General features: G+C 39.8%; 1 protein-coding gene across 2 annotated transcripts in view; it reads left to right on the forward strand.

Annotated features, from left to right (window-relative positions):
• pds5b (PDS5 cohesin associated factor B) overlaps positions 1-16,126 on the forward strand; it is a 47,970-nt gene that overhangs the window by 27,218 nt on the left and 4,626 nt on the right. For both annotated transcript variants that reach the window (XM_080041708.1, XM_080041709.1), the window contains exons 6-30: positions 844-970; positions 1,355-1,435; positions 1,652-1,792; positions 2,457-2,572; positions 2,758-2,852; positions 3,117-3,262; positions 4,154-4,305; positions 5,621-5,734; positions 5,905-5,986; positions 6,091-6,139; positions 6,303-6,442; positions 7,260-7,375; positions 7,485-7,590; positions 8,238-8,398; positions 8,587-8,710; positions 9,635-9,793; positions 10,048-10,116; positions 10,292-10,428; positions 13,811-13,934; positions 14,023-14,227; positions 14,495-14,609; positions 14,939-15,071; positions 15,181-15,300; positions 15,728-15,790; positions 15,899-16,044. In XM_080041708.1, the coding sequence (XP_079897834.1) occupies positions 844-970; positions 1,355-1,435; positions 1,652-1,792; positions 2,457-2,572; positions 2,758-2,852; positions 3,117-3,262; positions 4,154-4,305; positions 5,621-5,734; positions 5,905-5,986; positions 6,091-6,139; positions 6,303-6,442; positions 7,260-7,375; positions 7,485-7,590; positions 8,238-8,398; positions 8,587-8,710; positions 9,635-9,793; positions 10,048-10,116; positions 10,292-10,428; positions 13,811-13,934; positions 14,023-14,227; positions 14,495-14,609; positions 14,939-15,071; positions 15,181-15,300; positions 15,728-15,790; positions 15,899-16,044 (3,021 nt within the window). The remainder of the gene's footprint in view (positions 1-843; positions 971-1,354; positions 1,436-1,651; positions 1,793-2,456; positions 2,573-2,757; positions 2,853-3,116; positions 3,263-4,153; positions 4,306-5,620; positions 5,735-5,904; positions 5,987-6,090; positions 6,140-6,302; positions 6,443-7,259; positions 7,376-7,484; positions 7,591-8,237; positions 8,399-8,586; positions 8,711-9,634; positions 9,794-10,047; positions 10,117-10,291; positions 10,429-13,810; positions 13,935-14,022; positions 14,228-14,494; positions 14,610-14,938; positions 15,072-15,180; positions 15,301-15,727; positions 15,791-15,898; positions 16,045-16,126) is intronic.

Genomic DNA, 16,126 nt, shown 5'->3' on the forward strand with positions numbered 1-16,126 from the left:
ATGAAAGAAACAAGCCCTCGTAGTTCCCAATCTGTCTCAGCTGCTACACCATGAAATGGCCCAGTAGCATTCCAGTTGTTTCTCTATGATTGCACTCCCTCCTTCCTATCCTCTCTTCCTTCCTCGCTCTGCTCTTAATTTCACTCTGCTGAGCACAACCTTGAGGGCTAAATTCTGCAGTACAGAATTAGGCTCTTTGGCATTGGAACGTGTGTGTGTGTGTGTGTGTGTGTGTGTGTGTGTGTGTGTGTGTGTGTGTGTGTGTGTGTGTGTGTGTGTGTGTGTGTGTGTGTGTGTGTGTGTGTGTGTGTGTGTGTGTGTGTGTGTGTGTGTGTGTGTGTGTGTGTGTGTGTGTGTGTGTGTGTGTGTGTGTGTGTGTGTGTGTGTGTGTGTGTGTGTTGTGCCAACACAATGCAACAATTTTCTGGTTATATACATGTAAGAGCTCTGTTTTCCGTTTGAAATACTTTCAGAAGGTAGTGTGTGTGGTAGTGATACTATTAATGCCTGGCAGCAGTTGCTGAGTTACAAATCTAGGTAAACGCTTGTAAATGATTATGAGCAAGTAAACCCACCCTCTGTGTGATCTGAGCATCACAGCCTTTGTTTGTGTGAAGCCAGTTTGTTTTCAAAACATAATAGATCCAGTGAGTGGGGAAAAAAAAAAAAAAAATGCCTGCTGCTAGCAAAGTAAATCTCATCCTTGGTGTACGAAAAAAACACTGCCGATTATTGTGCCAAAAGGGTCCCTCAGTAGGAACCAGTGGAATTATATTATATTTGAAGTTTTGCAATGATGTCATATTTTATCTTTTGACCCTTCCTTTTTTGTTTGTAACCAAGCAATGGCCATAACCAGAAGGTGCACATGCACATGGTGGACCTAATGAGCTCCATCATCTGCGAGGGAGACACTGTATCACAGGAGCTGCTGGACACTGTGTTGGTCAACCTGGTGCCAGCACACAAGGTACCTAGGCCACGATGACACAAAAACCAACACATCCTCACATACACACACACACACACAGCTAACCATTTTGATATGAGGTGAAACGCATCATTAATGGACAGTCTAGAGTGGGTTGATATTGTCAGTAGACAGAGGCCAAATCATTTTCTATACCCTGTAATTCAATGCGACCCCTGCAGGTGAAAAGAGGTATAGCAGCCTTAGGGTTTTTGCACAAACATCTGTCTGCTGCAAGCATCCTAAGTGGATTCCCTTTTGAGTGAAAAACTAAGAATGTTTTGATTGCAACTTTACCTTTCTTTGTGTAGTTTTTGTCAAATCTGTCTGATCATGTTCTCTGAGCTTCTCTTTTATTCACCTCTTGTACTTGTGTCTGTCTAGAATCTAAATAAACAAGCATATGACCTGGCCAAAGCTCTGCTGAAGAGGACTGCGCAGGCTATCGAGCCATACATCACCAATGTAAGATTGAATCTTTGACACACTTTTTGTACTTGCATCTTTTATATCTATAGATATATATTTTCTGCTTTTGCCGAATATTCGCAGTTATATTTACAGATTTTGACCAAGTTAAATTGAACAACAAGCGTTCTCCTAATTTGAATGTCTGCTTCTGGGATCTCTTTTTTTTGGATGCTTTATCAGTAACCATTAACCCCCACTGTCTTTCATCAGTTCTTCAACCAGGTGCTGATGCTGGGAAAGACCTCAGTCAGTGATTTGTCTGAACACGTGTTCGACCTCATCTTGGAACTTTACAACATAGACAGCCACCTGCTGCTTTCAGTGCTGCCGCAGCTGGAGTTTAAACTCAAGGTAACAGACAAAAACACTCTTTCAGTTTCACATTGACGCACCAAACTGCTCTGTGGGTTAGATCTACCTTGTTGTGTGTATGTCGGTTTCATGTATTCATCCACACAGCACACTAAAAACCCGAGTTCTCTGACCTATTACACAGAGTTGCACATTTTCACTTCTCTCTGCAGGTTTGTTGATTCATATTAGAAAGACAAAGCAGTGAAGCCAGTCAGCATAATGTTGCCTCAGCAGTGTCTCATAAAGGCATCCTGCTGATGGATAACGCTCATTAACTTTTCAGAGGGAGAGTAGATCACTGCCGTCTCCTCAAAATAATAGCTGTGATAAAATCTCTCCCCCACAGACTTCTCTCTCTCTCTCTCTTTGTCTCTCTCTTTTGCTTGTTCATTGTCTCACACTCACGTTTAAAACAAATCTTTAATCTCTCTTTGCTTGTTTTCTCTCCTTTTCTGCCCGTAATGCTTTTCATCTCACTCCCTTTTTATCTTCCTCTGGCCTTGCCGTCTCGGGCCGCTAAGATTGATATGAGTTATGAAAATGCTAATGCCAATGTTGTTAATGTAAATGACTTGGCGTGCCTGTCCATTCCACACAGCAAATGTGCGAGCATCATTTGTCTCTCTGTGTATTTTTTCCCCCTTCTCTCTCCACTCTGCAGAGCAACGATAATGATGAGAGGCTGCAGGTGGTGAAGCTGCTGGCTAAAATGTTTGGAGCCAAGGACTCAGAGTTAGCCGCGCAGAACAAACCCCTCTGGCAGTGTTACCTGGGCAGGTGGGTTTCAGCATTGTGGCGTCAATACATCCTTGAGATGTCAGAAAAATATCCTAAAATACCCCTATTTGATTCTTTCTTTGGGGTCAAAATGCATACCGATTCTTCCTTATTTCCGCTGCGTAATTATCGTTTCTCATAATGGTAGAATTACTCACATTAATGTTCATTTGTTTTCCCTATAGGTTTAATGACATCCATGTGCCTATCAGACTGGAGTGTGTAAAATTTGCCAGTCATTGTCTCATGAACCACCCAGACCTGGCCAAAGACCTCACAGGTAAATCAACTGAAACAAACTGATTTCTAAGCAGATCAACCGGCACTCGTTTTATGAAAGGTTATCGGCATGAAACCAATTTTGACAACTTATTGTGCCACTATGTAGACCACTCAGGAGCTCCTTATAATAAGTTACAAGCTTATTGTCTGTCAAGTGTTCTTATTTAGAAGAAATGCGACACTTTCTCTAAGGGCATTTTCTGTGTTGGAGGTGACTGGTTCTTTCAATCCCCACTCATTTGTTCACGTTTTCTTTTCCCAGAATTCTTGAAGGTCAGATCACATGACCCAGAGGAGGCCATCCGCCACGATGTCATTGTCTCTATAGTAACTGCTGCCAAGAAAGACTTGTCTTTAGTCAATGATGCATTGCTCAATTTTGTAAAGGAGAGGACCTTGGACAAGAGGGTAAGTCAGCTAATTCTTAGTATGTGTGTAAGTGTCACTATGTTTTTCCAGTGTGTTGTATGTAGGACTAGGCAATATGGCAAAAAATATGAACGCTATTTCCTTTAACAACATTTCTGAATCTTCATAAAATGTATTTACAACTATTTGTTATCATTTATCAATTGTATCTGTCAACACCATGCTTGTATATCAAAGTTTTTTTATTGACCATTCACATCAGTGTTACTGATGTGAATGGTCAATACTTTTTAACTAGTATTTAATATTAGTATTTCCTGCGCCGGCGTGCATGCGAGTTGTTAAAAGTGGCGACAAAAGGCCAGAGAGCAGCAAACCCATATGACCTGCACTGGCTTTGTGTCTGTTTACGTTGTTGTATGAGAGCTGAATTCCAGCCATACTTTTTGCACAATGTGTTGAAATTACATATAAAATATATCTATCCTATAGAAACATGATTTACAAGAGTAGAAAGAAAATTAAAGTGAATCGGTTTAGTTTTTACATACTTCCATATTGTGTTGAAAGCTGCATTGATTATTGCACTGGTCATAGAAAGTCATATTTGTGACAAGAAAAGCCTTTTCTCTAATACAATATTAGAGAAGGTATTCATCTGTTGATTGCATTTAATGATCATCACAAAAGTAGGAAGTGATTAGCAAACTCTGAGTAGCAAACTCAGATGTGTATATAAATATATTTTTGAAAATCACACATAGGTATGTATGTAAAAAAAAATTGCATCGAGATGCATTGAGAATCGATTTTGAATCGAATTGTTGACCTCAGAATCGAATCGTGAGGTGCCAAGAGATTCCCACCCCTAATAATTATAGTTGCCATGATTAATAATGTCCTTCCGTTTTTTCTTTTTCCTTTCCTCAGTGGCGTGTACGTAAGGAGGCCATGATGGGTCTGGCATCCATCTACAGGAAGTACTCTCTACAGGGAGAGGGAGGGAGGGAGGCCTCCAAACAGATTTCCTGGATCAAAGACAAGTTGCTCCATATTTACTACCAAAACAGCATTGATGACAGGTTTGTGTTCACAGCTGTTTATATTAAATGTAGAAAAACCAAACACCCTCATGAGTTTCAATAAAGCGTTTAATTCCTGCAGGTAATCAATTGCTTCTCGTTTGCTTAACCGCAGTGTTCGTGTGTACATTGCTATTGGCAGTGTACCACTTGATTTGGTTTGACTTGTTCCATGAATAAACGGATAATGAATATACTAGTCAAGATACTTGACATACCTTTTATAAGTTGGCCCTCCCAATACAAAGAGCAATGGTTTCTCTTTAGATTCAAACTTGCCCCTGGGGAAAAATCAAAGAAGAGATGCCAATGTTACCTGATAATGTAAATCAGTCACAGCTGTTTTCATAGGCAGGTGAAATATGTTTTGTATTTTTAAATCATTTGAGCAGCCAGATTGCACACTACAGCATCACTTGGTTCCCCTTTGAACTAGAAAGTTAGAAACTTGTTGTTTCTCCATCTGGGAATACACATAGCCTATCTCTCTGAGGGGATGTTGAAAGTCATTCTGCAAAATGTCACCAGCTGATGTAGCCCTTCTGGGAAAAAATGACAAAATGTGCAATAACTCCACAAAACATCATAGTCTGACCTCCAACTGCTGAACGGCGTCTGTGCAGTTATCATTTCCCTCAGTCCACTGCAGTGGAGCTGCTTCGCTGCCAACAGGAAAAAGTCTATTGTTACAGGCCATCCCTGTGTCTGTGTGGTTGCCAGTCTTTGAATGTTAAGCAGGGCAGCACTGAAATAGCAAGCTTAACAAATTCTCTCTTTCAAAAGACCTAGACTTTGATTCTCAAAATTCCAATTTAATGTCATAAAGTGTTGAAAGGTGTCTTATTTTTTATTATGAGAGGTAAATATGAGATAATGCTTGGACCAATGGGAAGTCTATTTAATCAGGTGATCTCTGATATATTTGGTTTGAAAAGCCCAGTGAAGGAATATAATCTCTTTCATTTGTAAATATTTGATAATGAGGGGGAAAAAAGTTAAAACAGGAACTTTTATAAATATTGAATGATTATGTATTTTTGTAATCCTTTTCCTTTTAAGTGGGGCATCCCAGTGTTTATTTCTGACTCCTATAAAACAAAATCCAGTGTCAATACACAGCCTAGTCCTGTAAATAGGCATGTTCCTAGATATGGTGGGCCCCCTTTGTTGACATACCAGTTAACAGTGTGTTAACACCATGTACAGTTTTTTAGATTTATATTATTAATGATGGTTTCATGACGTTCAAGATTCTCAGACAGTGTTAGATTGTGAGTATATTCTTGTTTCTAATCCAGTTACCCTCTGTGTGTAGATTGCTGGTGGAGCGGGTCTTTGCCCAGTACATGGTTCCTCACAACCTGGAAACCACTGAGAGGATGAAGTGTCTTTACTACCTCTACGCCACTCTGGACACAAATGCTGTCAAGTAAGTCGTTTTCATGTATGTAATATAAAGCCTGCTGCAATATGTGAATTGTCATTTACAGACAAAAAAGGTTAAAATAACAGCAACTCTGAGCTGTCAACTCTGGAATGCCTTTGATTTCCTCCTCATCATTTGTTTCCCCTCTCCTTCTCCTGCTGTGTTCCTCTCAGAGCTTTGAATGAGATGTGGAAGTGTCAGAATCTGCTGAGACACCATGTCAAAGACCTGCTAGACTTGATCAAAAAACCCAAGGTAACTCTAAGTGAAGTTCACTACAAAAAGCTTATACACAAACGATATCTGATCTCTCTAAACTATTTTGTCTTATTTTTTTTTTTGCTATTTATTCTTTGTAGTCTGATGCTGGGAGCAAGGCCGTATTCGCCAAAGTCATGGTGATCACAAGTAAGGGATCTTTTTCAGAAAACGTATTAACTTATTCTGCCAAACACAACTTTCCACTGAGCATAGCTTAAAGAAAAAACATACAATTGCTGAAAAAGGATGACCTCACCACCCCCTAGTGTCTTTTAGACATCAGCTTTGAATCCTGTGTGTGTGTCTATAGGGAACCTGCCAGACCCGGGCAAGGCACAGGACTTTGTGAAGAAGCTGGCTCAGGTCCTGGACGATGACGAGCGGATCCGAGATCAGTTGGAAACCTTGGTCAGCCCTTCCTGCTCCTGCAAGCAAGCTGAAGTGTGTGTGGTGAGTGTCCATCTTTATGTCACAGATCACACTGTAGTGCCCTCCAATTGAAATGTTGTCATTTAACTACTGGCTTTGTTTTCCCCCCTAATTGATGCCCTTTAAGTTAATGTAGCCTCCAAAAACACTGGATAAAATGTCTCATGCCATATCGTACGTTGGATTGCAGCAATATTAAGTAATACCTATGTTTTTAATTCTTAGCGTTAAGTTAGTATTTTGAATTGCGTAGCAGAGAGAGAACAGTTATGATGGATCATTTTTAGTTATCTCTAAAGCTGTATAACGAATGGATTTTAAAATGAATTTTGCTCTATAAGCCTTAATGACCATCAGAAACCTGAAGAACACTCCTGCCAGCAAACATTTCAACATCTTTTTCATAAGTTTGATTGCGTATTCTGCTTGGTTTTCTATTATCCAACAGTGCATAAACATTAAAGAATGAACAAAAGCTAGAAATACATTGATGTGAGAAAATTGATTTACTCAAGTCAACACATGCTTCAAATATTCCCTTTCATGTTCAGCTAGTTTATTGAACAGATTGTATTCATTAAAGATGAAGATTTACTACACTGGTGTTTTAAGTAACATTGCAGATTGGACTTTTCCACAAAAGTGACCACATGGCTTATTGAGATGTGAGGCTCTCATATTAAACTAAAGGGCTGCATGTTTGAATGGGGCATAGTAGATTTTAGACAAACAGTTTTAAGTGCTTATGATTCTACAGTACTAGTTAGATCCATACAATCAAGTCCACAAATTACAATTGAAGGGATTTTTTTTTATAAACAAATTGTCACATTTTCAGCGAGACATCACCAAAAAGCTTGGCAGCCCCAAACAGCCCAGCAATCCATTCCTGGAAATGGTCAAGTTCCTGCTGGAAAGAATTGCTCCTGTACACATCGACACAGAGTCAATCAGGTACTGTGTGTGTGCGTGCGTTTCAAGAACACAACATTTATGTCATCACATTAATACAAAGCCTAAGGGCCTTATGCAATATCTTACCTTTTTGTTTCTCTTTCATCAGTGCTTTGGTGAAACAGGTCAATAAATCTATTGACGGAACAGCTGATGATGATGAGGAGGGCGTCCCCACTGAAGAGGCCATCAGAGCAGGACTGGAACTGCTGAAGGTAAAAGCACTCAGAATGTCTGCATCTCTCACAAAATGTGATGATGAATGCTAAGTGTTCATTTCATGTTCTCATGTTGGTGCTCCATTTAACAAAAATCTAAAATGAGAGGCTCTACACTACATTACCAGTCAGTTCTTGTGCTGATTTCTGATGCTCCTGTGTGAGTTGCTGCCTGTAGCTTTAGAAAACAGTCAATAAATATAGTGGTAATAACACAACACATGAAAGCTGTACTATGTAAGATTTTAAATTTAAAAAAAGTATTTTTTAAATTGAAACTAGCATTTTGTCCACAACCATTCCACTTAAATTTGACTGTGGCTAGACTTCTTCTACAAATACAATTTTGAGTCTCTACTGTCTGCCCTATACTTTCGTACCACAATCACGCATGCACTCAAGAAGTAACGTGAAATCGGAAATGTATTACAAGCAACAAAAAACAAAAGCACGCTTTGGATAACTATTTGGCTGATTAGTGAAGTATTACAGCTTTCAAACAATCATGAAAGAAAGACCTCTTTTATCTTTCCTGTGAGACTGGGTTTAACCCGTTCTAGTTTGCTCATGATAAATTGAACACTTTTTTTTTTGGATCATTTCAGTGATTTAATATCGAGCTGTTTTTTCTTCTTATCCCACAGGTGCTGTCGTTCACACACCCGGTGTCGTTCCACTCTGCAGAGACCTTTGAGTCCCTGTTGGGTTGTCTGAAGATGGATGACGAGAAGGTGGCTGAGGCCGCGCTGCAGATCTTCAAGAACACAGGCAGCAAGATGGAAGAGAGTTTCCCTCACATTAAATCGTACGTTTATTTTGCCTACCTTGCGCTTGCAGCAGAATGTGCGCTTCATAGTCATGCATAGGAATCACTGTGGTTTTTTCATACTTACGGGCTGAAACAATTGCCTTGAGCATACTGCACTCTTTAGGGCTCATGAGCAAAATACTGTGTTCGGTTTGTAATGGTATTCTCCTGCCTGCTCCCCCAAGTGTCTTGCTGCCGGTATTGCAGGCCAAAGCCAAGAGAGGCTCCCCTCGCCAGGCCAAGTATGCCATCCACTGCATCAACGCCATGTTTACCAACAGAGACACACACTTCGCCCAGATCTTTGAGGTTCGTGTTTTACACGTTAAAGAAAGACTTTTGAATCTGTATACAAAACATGTGCATAGAGACAGTGCGGAACGCGTCATAATCGGAGGCCACGCCCATCGTGGGGGAAAACAATACACAGCGCTCCATCCACTTTATATTGAATGACACCCGTATTCGGCAAACAAACTTAATAAAAACGTAATACGACATGCCTTTCAGAAATACACGTTACTTTCTTTAAAGCCACGACTCTTGTCTGTCTATACGAGCTGTTTTTGTGAAAAAATTATTGAGTAATTTTCAATATCGAGACAAAACTCTTAACTAATGTATGCTGTATGCTAGGCTAATGTTAGCCTTCTGCTGTAGGCTAACCCTCACGGACAGGAAAAAACACCTCAATATTGAAAATTACTCAATTATTTTTCACAAAACAGCTCGTATGGACAGACAAGAGTTGTGGCTTTAAAGAAAGTAAAGTTTTTTGTAAAATGGATGTTTGAATAAGTTTTAATTAAGTTTGTTTGCAGAAAACAGGTCTCCTTCAATACAAAGTGAATGTAACGGTGTTCAACGGTTTCCCCCACGATGGGTCCAACCGGACAAAAACACCTCAATATTGAAAATTACTCAATTATTTTTCACAAAAACAGCTCGTATAGACAGACAAGAGTCGTGGCTTTCAAGAAAGTAAAGTTTTTTTGTTAAATGGATGTTTGATTAAGTTTTAGTTAAGTGTGTTTGTAGAAGACAGGTCTCCTTCAATACAAAGTGAATTCAATGTTTTCCCCAACGATGGGCGTGGCCTATTTCATGCACTCTATCTCTTTGTTAGACACACTTTTAACTAAATCTTTCTATGGCACCAACACCTGACTTATAAACCTGCTTGATAAAATCCGATGTTGGTAAATGAAATGTTGTGTATTTGTGTTTTTCCAGCCTCTGCATAAAGGCCTGGACCCTGCTAACCTGGAGCAGCTCATCACTCCTCTGACCACTTTGGGTCACCTCGCTCAGCTGGCCCCAGAACAGTTTGCTGCACCACTGAAATCTCTAGTTGCCAACTTCATTGTGAAGGATTTGCTCATGAACGACAGGGTACAGGCTCTCTATCACAAACGCATCCAAGACAACCAGTGCTCGTTTAGTTATTCAACAAAGACCTAAAAATCTATATAATTTACCTTGTTTATTAATTTAATCTACTCTAAAAAAATCATTTATAATCCCTGGAGGCAACCCTGAAATAGTCCTCTTCCAAGGTCCAGAAAACTGTTAATCAGCTCTAGGATCAGTATTTTAGCTCATTTCATGTGAAATTAATCTTAATGTTTTATTTGTGTTGTCTTTAGGTCCCTGGCAAGAAGACAACCAAACTCTGGGTTCCTGATGAGGAAGTGTCCCCAGAGACTCTGGCCAAGGTCAGCAGTGAACTCTGTCCATCTGTTCAGTCTAATGCTGCATTTTAATTTTATTTTTTTATATCTGTTTTATTTGAAGATACCTTTTTAAGAGACCAATTGCCATGTTAATTATCATGCTAAAACCATCTTGCTTTATTTATTGTGATTTGACCCTCCATCCTGCTCCTTTCAGATCCAGGGCATAAAGCTGATGGTGAGGTGGTTACTAGGCGTGAAGAACAACCAGAGCAAATCTGGCAACTCCACCCTGAGGATGCTGACAGCCATTCTACACAGTGATGGAGACCTAACCGAGCAGGGCAGGATGGGGTAAATGACTAAACTTGTTCTTCTGTTTGATTTTATTTAAACTAGAGTTTTCGTGCGTGCATTGCGCACGCTCAACCTCTAGTCAGTGTTGTGCATGCTGTCCATGCATCGGCAGAAATCAATGTTGAACATGTTAGGACCTGTTCGGAGTGCTAACCCATTAAAACCAAATAGAGCTGGATGCATCCACATTGTTTTATCAGTCCTCTTACTATTAAGCCAGTTATAAAACATAAACATGCAGAGGGGGGAGCAGCAAATGATGTCCCCCACAGAAGTAGTTTGTTTGGGCCCTGGTCAGGGCTGTACAGTGCGACAGTTTTGATCGCATTTGCTACTGAAATTGATCACGTGCGATGATGAATACAAGTCCACTCGCACGAGTGCTAATGAGCAGATGCTGTCTGTTTGAGACACAGAGGAGTGCTGCACAACGCTGCTTAGAGGGCTCTACATTAACCCATTGATGACTATGGCCATCTAGGATGCATGTCCTTAATGCCTGAGGGTTTTCTGAAAAAATAGTACGAATTGTCAAGTCTACCTAAACCTTAATAGCTAAGCCTGTGTAGCACATAGAAACATGAAATAAAATACATTTAAAAGTTAAGGTTCACAGGTTTTATTTAAACATGCTCCCTCAGCGCTTACAAACCAACGAATATTTCTAAAAATCGTCAAAATTAGATGAATTAGAAAATTATTAAATATTGGGTAACACTTTATAATAACTATCCGTTGTAACTTGTTAATAGATCATTAGTAAACTCTTAATTAATGATTATTAATGATTTGTTAAGTGTTTGTTAGCAGTTTGTTAAGGATTTATAACAATGGTAGATAGTTAATAGCTTAATAATTGAATCAGTTCATCTGGGAGGTAATCCGAGATACCGACGAGGCTGAAATAGGCTATAGTATAGACTATACACAGTGCATGGGCAACTGAGGGCAGCCCCATTTTCAAATATTTTTAAATAAACTCAATACACACTGTGCATGCCATGGACTTGAACGTGACGTGATCAGTTAATCTCGGATTACCTCCCAGATGAACTGATTCAATTATTAAGCTATTAACTATCTACCATTGTTATAAATCCTTAACAAACTGCTAACAAACACTTAACAAATCATTAATAATCATTAATTAAGAGTTTACTAATGATCTATTAACGAGTTACAACGGATAGTTATTATAAAGTGTTACCAAATATTGTTAATAAATAGATGCAATGTGTTGTGTGATTTTCGTCAGTAGTCTATAGTAGACCTTGATTCTGCACACCAAACGCCACTAACTGTTCTGTTGCCGACATAGCTGGCGTATTTTTTTTATTATTTTGTTTTATTTTTTTTTTTTATTTTTTTTTTATTGACATGATTTTCGGCAAACCACACAACTTTTGGGTGGTCACGTGGTCTTAAAAAAATCAACAAAACCCACCTCATGTGTATTTGAACCAATGACAGTGCATTCTATGCTGGGAATGCCATGAAAATTAGATAAAGTAATAATGCTGCGCGACGCAGCATCAGGCAGGAGAGCCAATGTGGCATCGCGCAGCAGCCGTCATCAATGGGTTAAAACTCTCCAAATTCGGGTAAATGTAGTCTTAGGCAAGTAAGTTATTGAGTCCACCCTCCACTTTGGCTGGTGAAAGATGTGTGCTCGGGACCTGTGCTTGTGCGGCGATTCTAGCGTCTAATACACTTCACCAACGGTAATAACCGGAAGGAGACGGCACGCAGTTAAGTTAGCGCGTGTGCAAACAGAACATTTCCTGTGCGCCTTCACATTAAAAGCATGTTACTAGCCAAACGTGAGTTGACTTTTTTGAAGCCGGTAAGAACAGGAAGTTCGCGCTTCACAGCCCTGCAGTGCGCTAGCTTGAAAATCAACTGCTTCAGCTGCAGAGAGCAGTCAACAACAGTAGTCTATTTAAACAAAGTTTGAAATAACTGATAAGCCACTGAAGAACTACTCCCAACACATTCACAACAACCTATTTAACTTATCCTAAATTGTACCAATATGTATACTTATTTATTTAATAGGCTATATGTTTTAAAGTTAGGTTTTAATTAACAGAAGGACATTTACCAAAGATTTTTATTATTATGAATATAATAATGATATCTATATACAAAATATATATAGATATACATTTTATGGGAAGAAATAATTCTGAATCAGCAAAAAATTGCAATTGGCAGGTTAGATTATTTTGTCTACAGTCAGTGCACCCCTATTCATTTTTCTACAATTATTACTGCACACACTAGGATATGACATTAATTGAGAATTTCAAATGAGACCAAGATGACAGGCTATAAGGTAATTAGAGCGAAATGCATGGGTTAAGGTTATGCAAGTTTTCGATCATACTTTGTGTGCTACTGAATTTATTTTTTTGCTACTGATTTTTTTTGCTTGATAGCACTAGTGCTACCACCTAAAGAAATAAGCGTACAGCCCTGGCTCTCCTGTGATTCATGTTGAACACTTTTGTGGTTAAAATAATTAAGCACAACTGTTCATATGAATCAGTAGAGTTTATTAAGGTCACAAAGAACTGTTCATACCAAGTGTAAAAGTTGTCTCAGTCAGTTATATGGGGTTAAGCCCGCTTTTCCTTCTTCTAGAGTCATGACAATAACCCATGGAGTAAGAAAATAACCTTCCACTTATATTATGTATGACACTTATGCCTATTGCGTATTTGTTTTTCCCCTGATAACTATAATTCACACCATGTAGTACAGTAATAGCCTATACATTTGTACAATTTAGGCTGAACCAAATAGGCTGTTGTGAATGTTTTGAGAGTATTCCTCCACATCTTATTCAGGCATATAGCCTACTACGGTTGAATCACACCTGAAACATCTTCAAATACACAGGGGCTCCACTGAGAAGCAGACAGCAGTATGCCAGGAGTGTGGAGAGTCATATTCCGCCACTGGCACCACAGAAGTAATACAACTGAGCGATGCTGAAGGAGGAGAGTCGTTTAATATAGGCTATTGAACAAACACCCACCCCTCGCGCAAACTCCGACACCCACCCCTCGCGCCTCCCCCACCCCTCACACATCTCGCGTGCTTTGAGTAAGTGTCTGGGATTTGGAGTAACTCTGCCCGACAGGCCTCCTATTATAGTAGTAAGATAATGCAACTGTCCTGTGTGTGTGTGTTTCGGCCTCTTGAGCAGCTCAGAGAAAGCTCTGTTTTTCAGATTATAACCATGTTATTTTCAGTGAGGCACTGGATTTTAATTGGTTTAGTAAACCCTGGGGGATGTAAACCTTTAAACATCCCCATCTGCAGTTATCGTAAGAAATCCTTTTTGACTCTTTGTCTTCTTCCCCTCATCGCCCAGGAAACCAGACATGTCGAGGCTGCGGCTGGCAGCAGCGTGCGCCCTGCTGAAGCTAGCGCAGGAGCCCTGCTATCATGAAATCATTACGCTTGAGCAGTATCAGCTGTGTGCTCTCGTCATCAATGTAAGAACAGTCACAGGTGTCCTTCAAATGCATCCTATTTTTTTGTTTCCATGCTTCTGTAAACCATTCTTTGACCTTTGCTCTCTAGGATGAGTGCTACCAGGTGCGACAGGGTTTTTCTCAGAAGCTCCACCGAGGCCTGTGCCGCCTGCGTCTGCCTCTGGAATACATGGGAGTGTTTGCTTTGTGTGCCAAGGACCCAGTGAAGGAGAGGAGGGCTCACGCCCGCCAGTGCCTGGTGAAAAACGTTAACATACGGCGAGAGTACCTCAAACAGCACGCCGCCATCAGCGGTAAATTCAATTTAACAAAATCTATCAATTTCCTCAAATCTGACATTTATTATTATTTGTAGGTTTATTTAATCTTGAAAGCAGCTACAATAACTCTGTCGTATGAACCAAGTCTTCTTTTATTTAATTTGAGTTCTACGGTGTTTTCTAAAGCCAGAATATCTTCAATGTAAATATAAAAACAAGTTAGCCCATTGCAGTCATGATTAACACTGTTGTGATAAGGAAGTATTGATTAATATTTCCTGTGTTTGTGTGTGGTTACAGACAAGCTGTTCTCTCTGCTGCCGGAGTATGTTGTGCCCTACACCATCCACCTGCTGGCACATGACCCAGACTACGTCAAAGTACAGGACATCGAGCAACTCAAAGAAATTAAGGAGTAAGTAGTAGACGGGAAAGCTGTCAGTTTATGATGATAAAAGAGTACTTTCAAAAATGAGAAATCCTTTTTAAATATTCATTGCCAACTCTTAGATCAGTTGGAAATATTAGAACCTGTTGCTTGCATATTTTTGGGAGGGCATGCAGCTATGTTGGCTATAATACTGCTAAGTACTAAATATCAACTTTTCACCCTTAGAGTATACTCAGTGATATTACTATTTTATTATTTTCTATTGTTATTAAAATGTCAGAGATCTTAAAAAGAAAAATACGGCTAGAAATCCAAGTCCTGTATGCTGAGGTCAATCTTTCCCTCCTTGTCAGGGCTCTGTGGTTTGTCCTTGAGATCATCATGGCCAAGAATGAGAACAACAGCCACGCCTTCATTAGGAAAATGGTGGAAAACATCAAGCAGACAAAAGATGCCCAGTCCCCCACCGATCCTAAAACCAACGAGGTACACATTATGTCCACACGCTTGTGTCCACTCAACATTTAATATATGGACAGTATTCTAACATTCACTCCATCCTGACTAACACACTTTTGTGTCTTCCCTTTTACAGAAACTCTACACAGTGTGCGACGTAGCCATGAACATTATCATGTCCAAGAGCACCACTTACAGCCTGGAGTCGCCGAAAGACCCTGTGCTGCCCTCAAGCTATTTCACCAAACCTGACAAGGTTGGTTTCTGCACCCCAAAGTATTCTCCATAAATCTTAAAATCTTAACTCTATCTTTTATGTGGTAATTGTTATGCGAATTAATAGCAATGGCCGAGCTACAAATGAGACCTGCAAAACATTTTTTCTTTGTTTGCCTTTTTAAATGATGGGTCAAGATGCACTTTCACATTTTGAGTGTCACCGTTACTATTGCATATCCATCTTTTTAAACGGGGATAATAAGAAGGTGTTAAATTAAACGCGGATTAATTGTATTCCCCAGGCTATGGTACACCCCAGTTATTTCAGAAGGAAGTATCAACATAACTTCTTTGCTACTGAGATTGTTGTAGCAGCAAAACTTTTTTGGGGGGAGGGGTGAGGTTATTGTTCTTTCTACACAAGACAAAAAAAGCATACTGACAGTAGTTTGCTTCTGTTTCAGAATTTCAGCAACACAAAAAATTATCTCCCACCAGAGATGAAGACATTCTTCACACCAGGAAAGGTAAGCCTAAATCAAATATCCGTAATGGTAATTTTGCCCTTTGTCGTCCAGTTCTGTCCTTTGGAACACATGTCCAACTTAAGCTCCTTTCATCTTTTGCCCCTCAAGCCGAAGTCGGCTAACGTTTTGGGTGCAGTGAACAAGCCGCTGTCGTCTGCGGGGAAACCCATCCAGAGTAAAGCTTCTCGTATGGAAACGGCCAGCAACGACGACTCAGAGTCCAACCCAGGCTCCCCACAACGCAGCAAGACCAGGTACAGCAAGACATGGAATTCACATGCACACTCTTTGTATCTAGAAACTTGTTCAATGGTAACTATGATTTATTGCTGTATT

This window comes from Ammodytes marinus (assembly GCF_949987685.1).
Source record: "Ammodytes marinus genome assembly, chromosome: 14".
NCBI classification, from domain to species: Eukaryota; Metazoa; Chordata; class Actinopteri; order Uranoscopiformes; family Ammodytidae; genus Ammodytes; species Ammodytes marinus.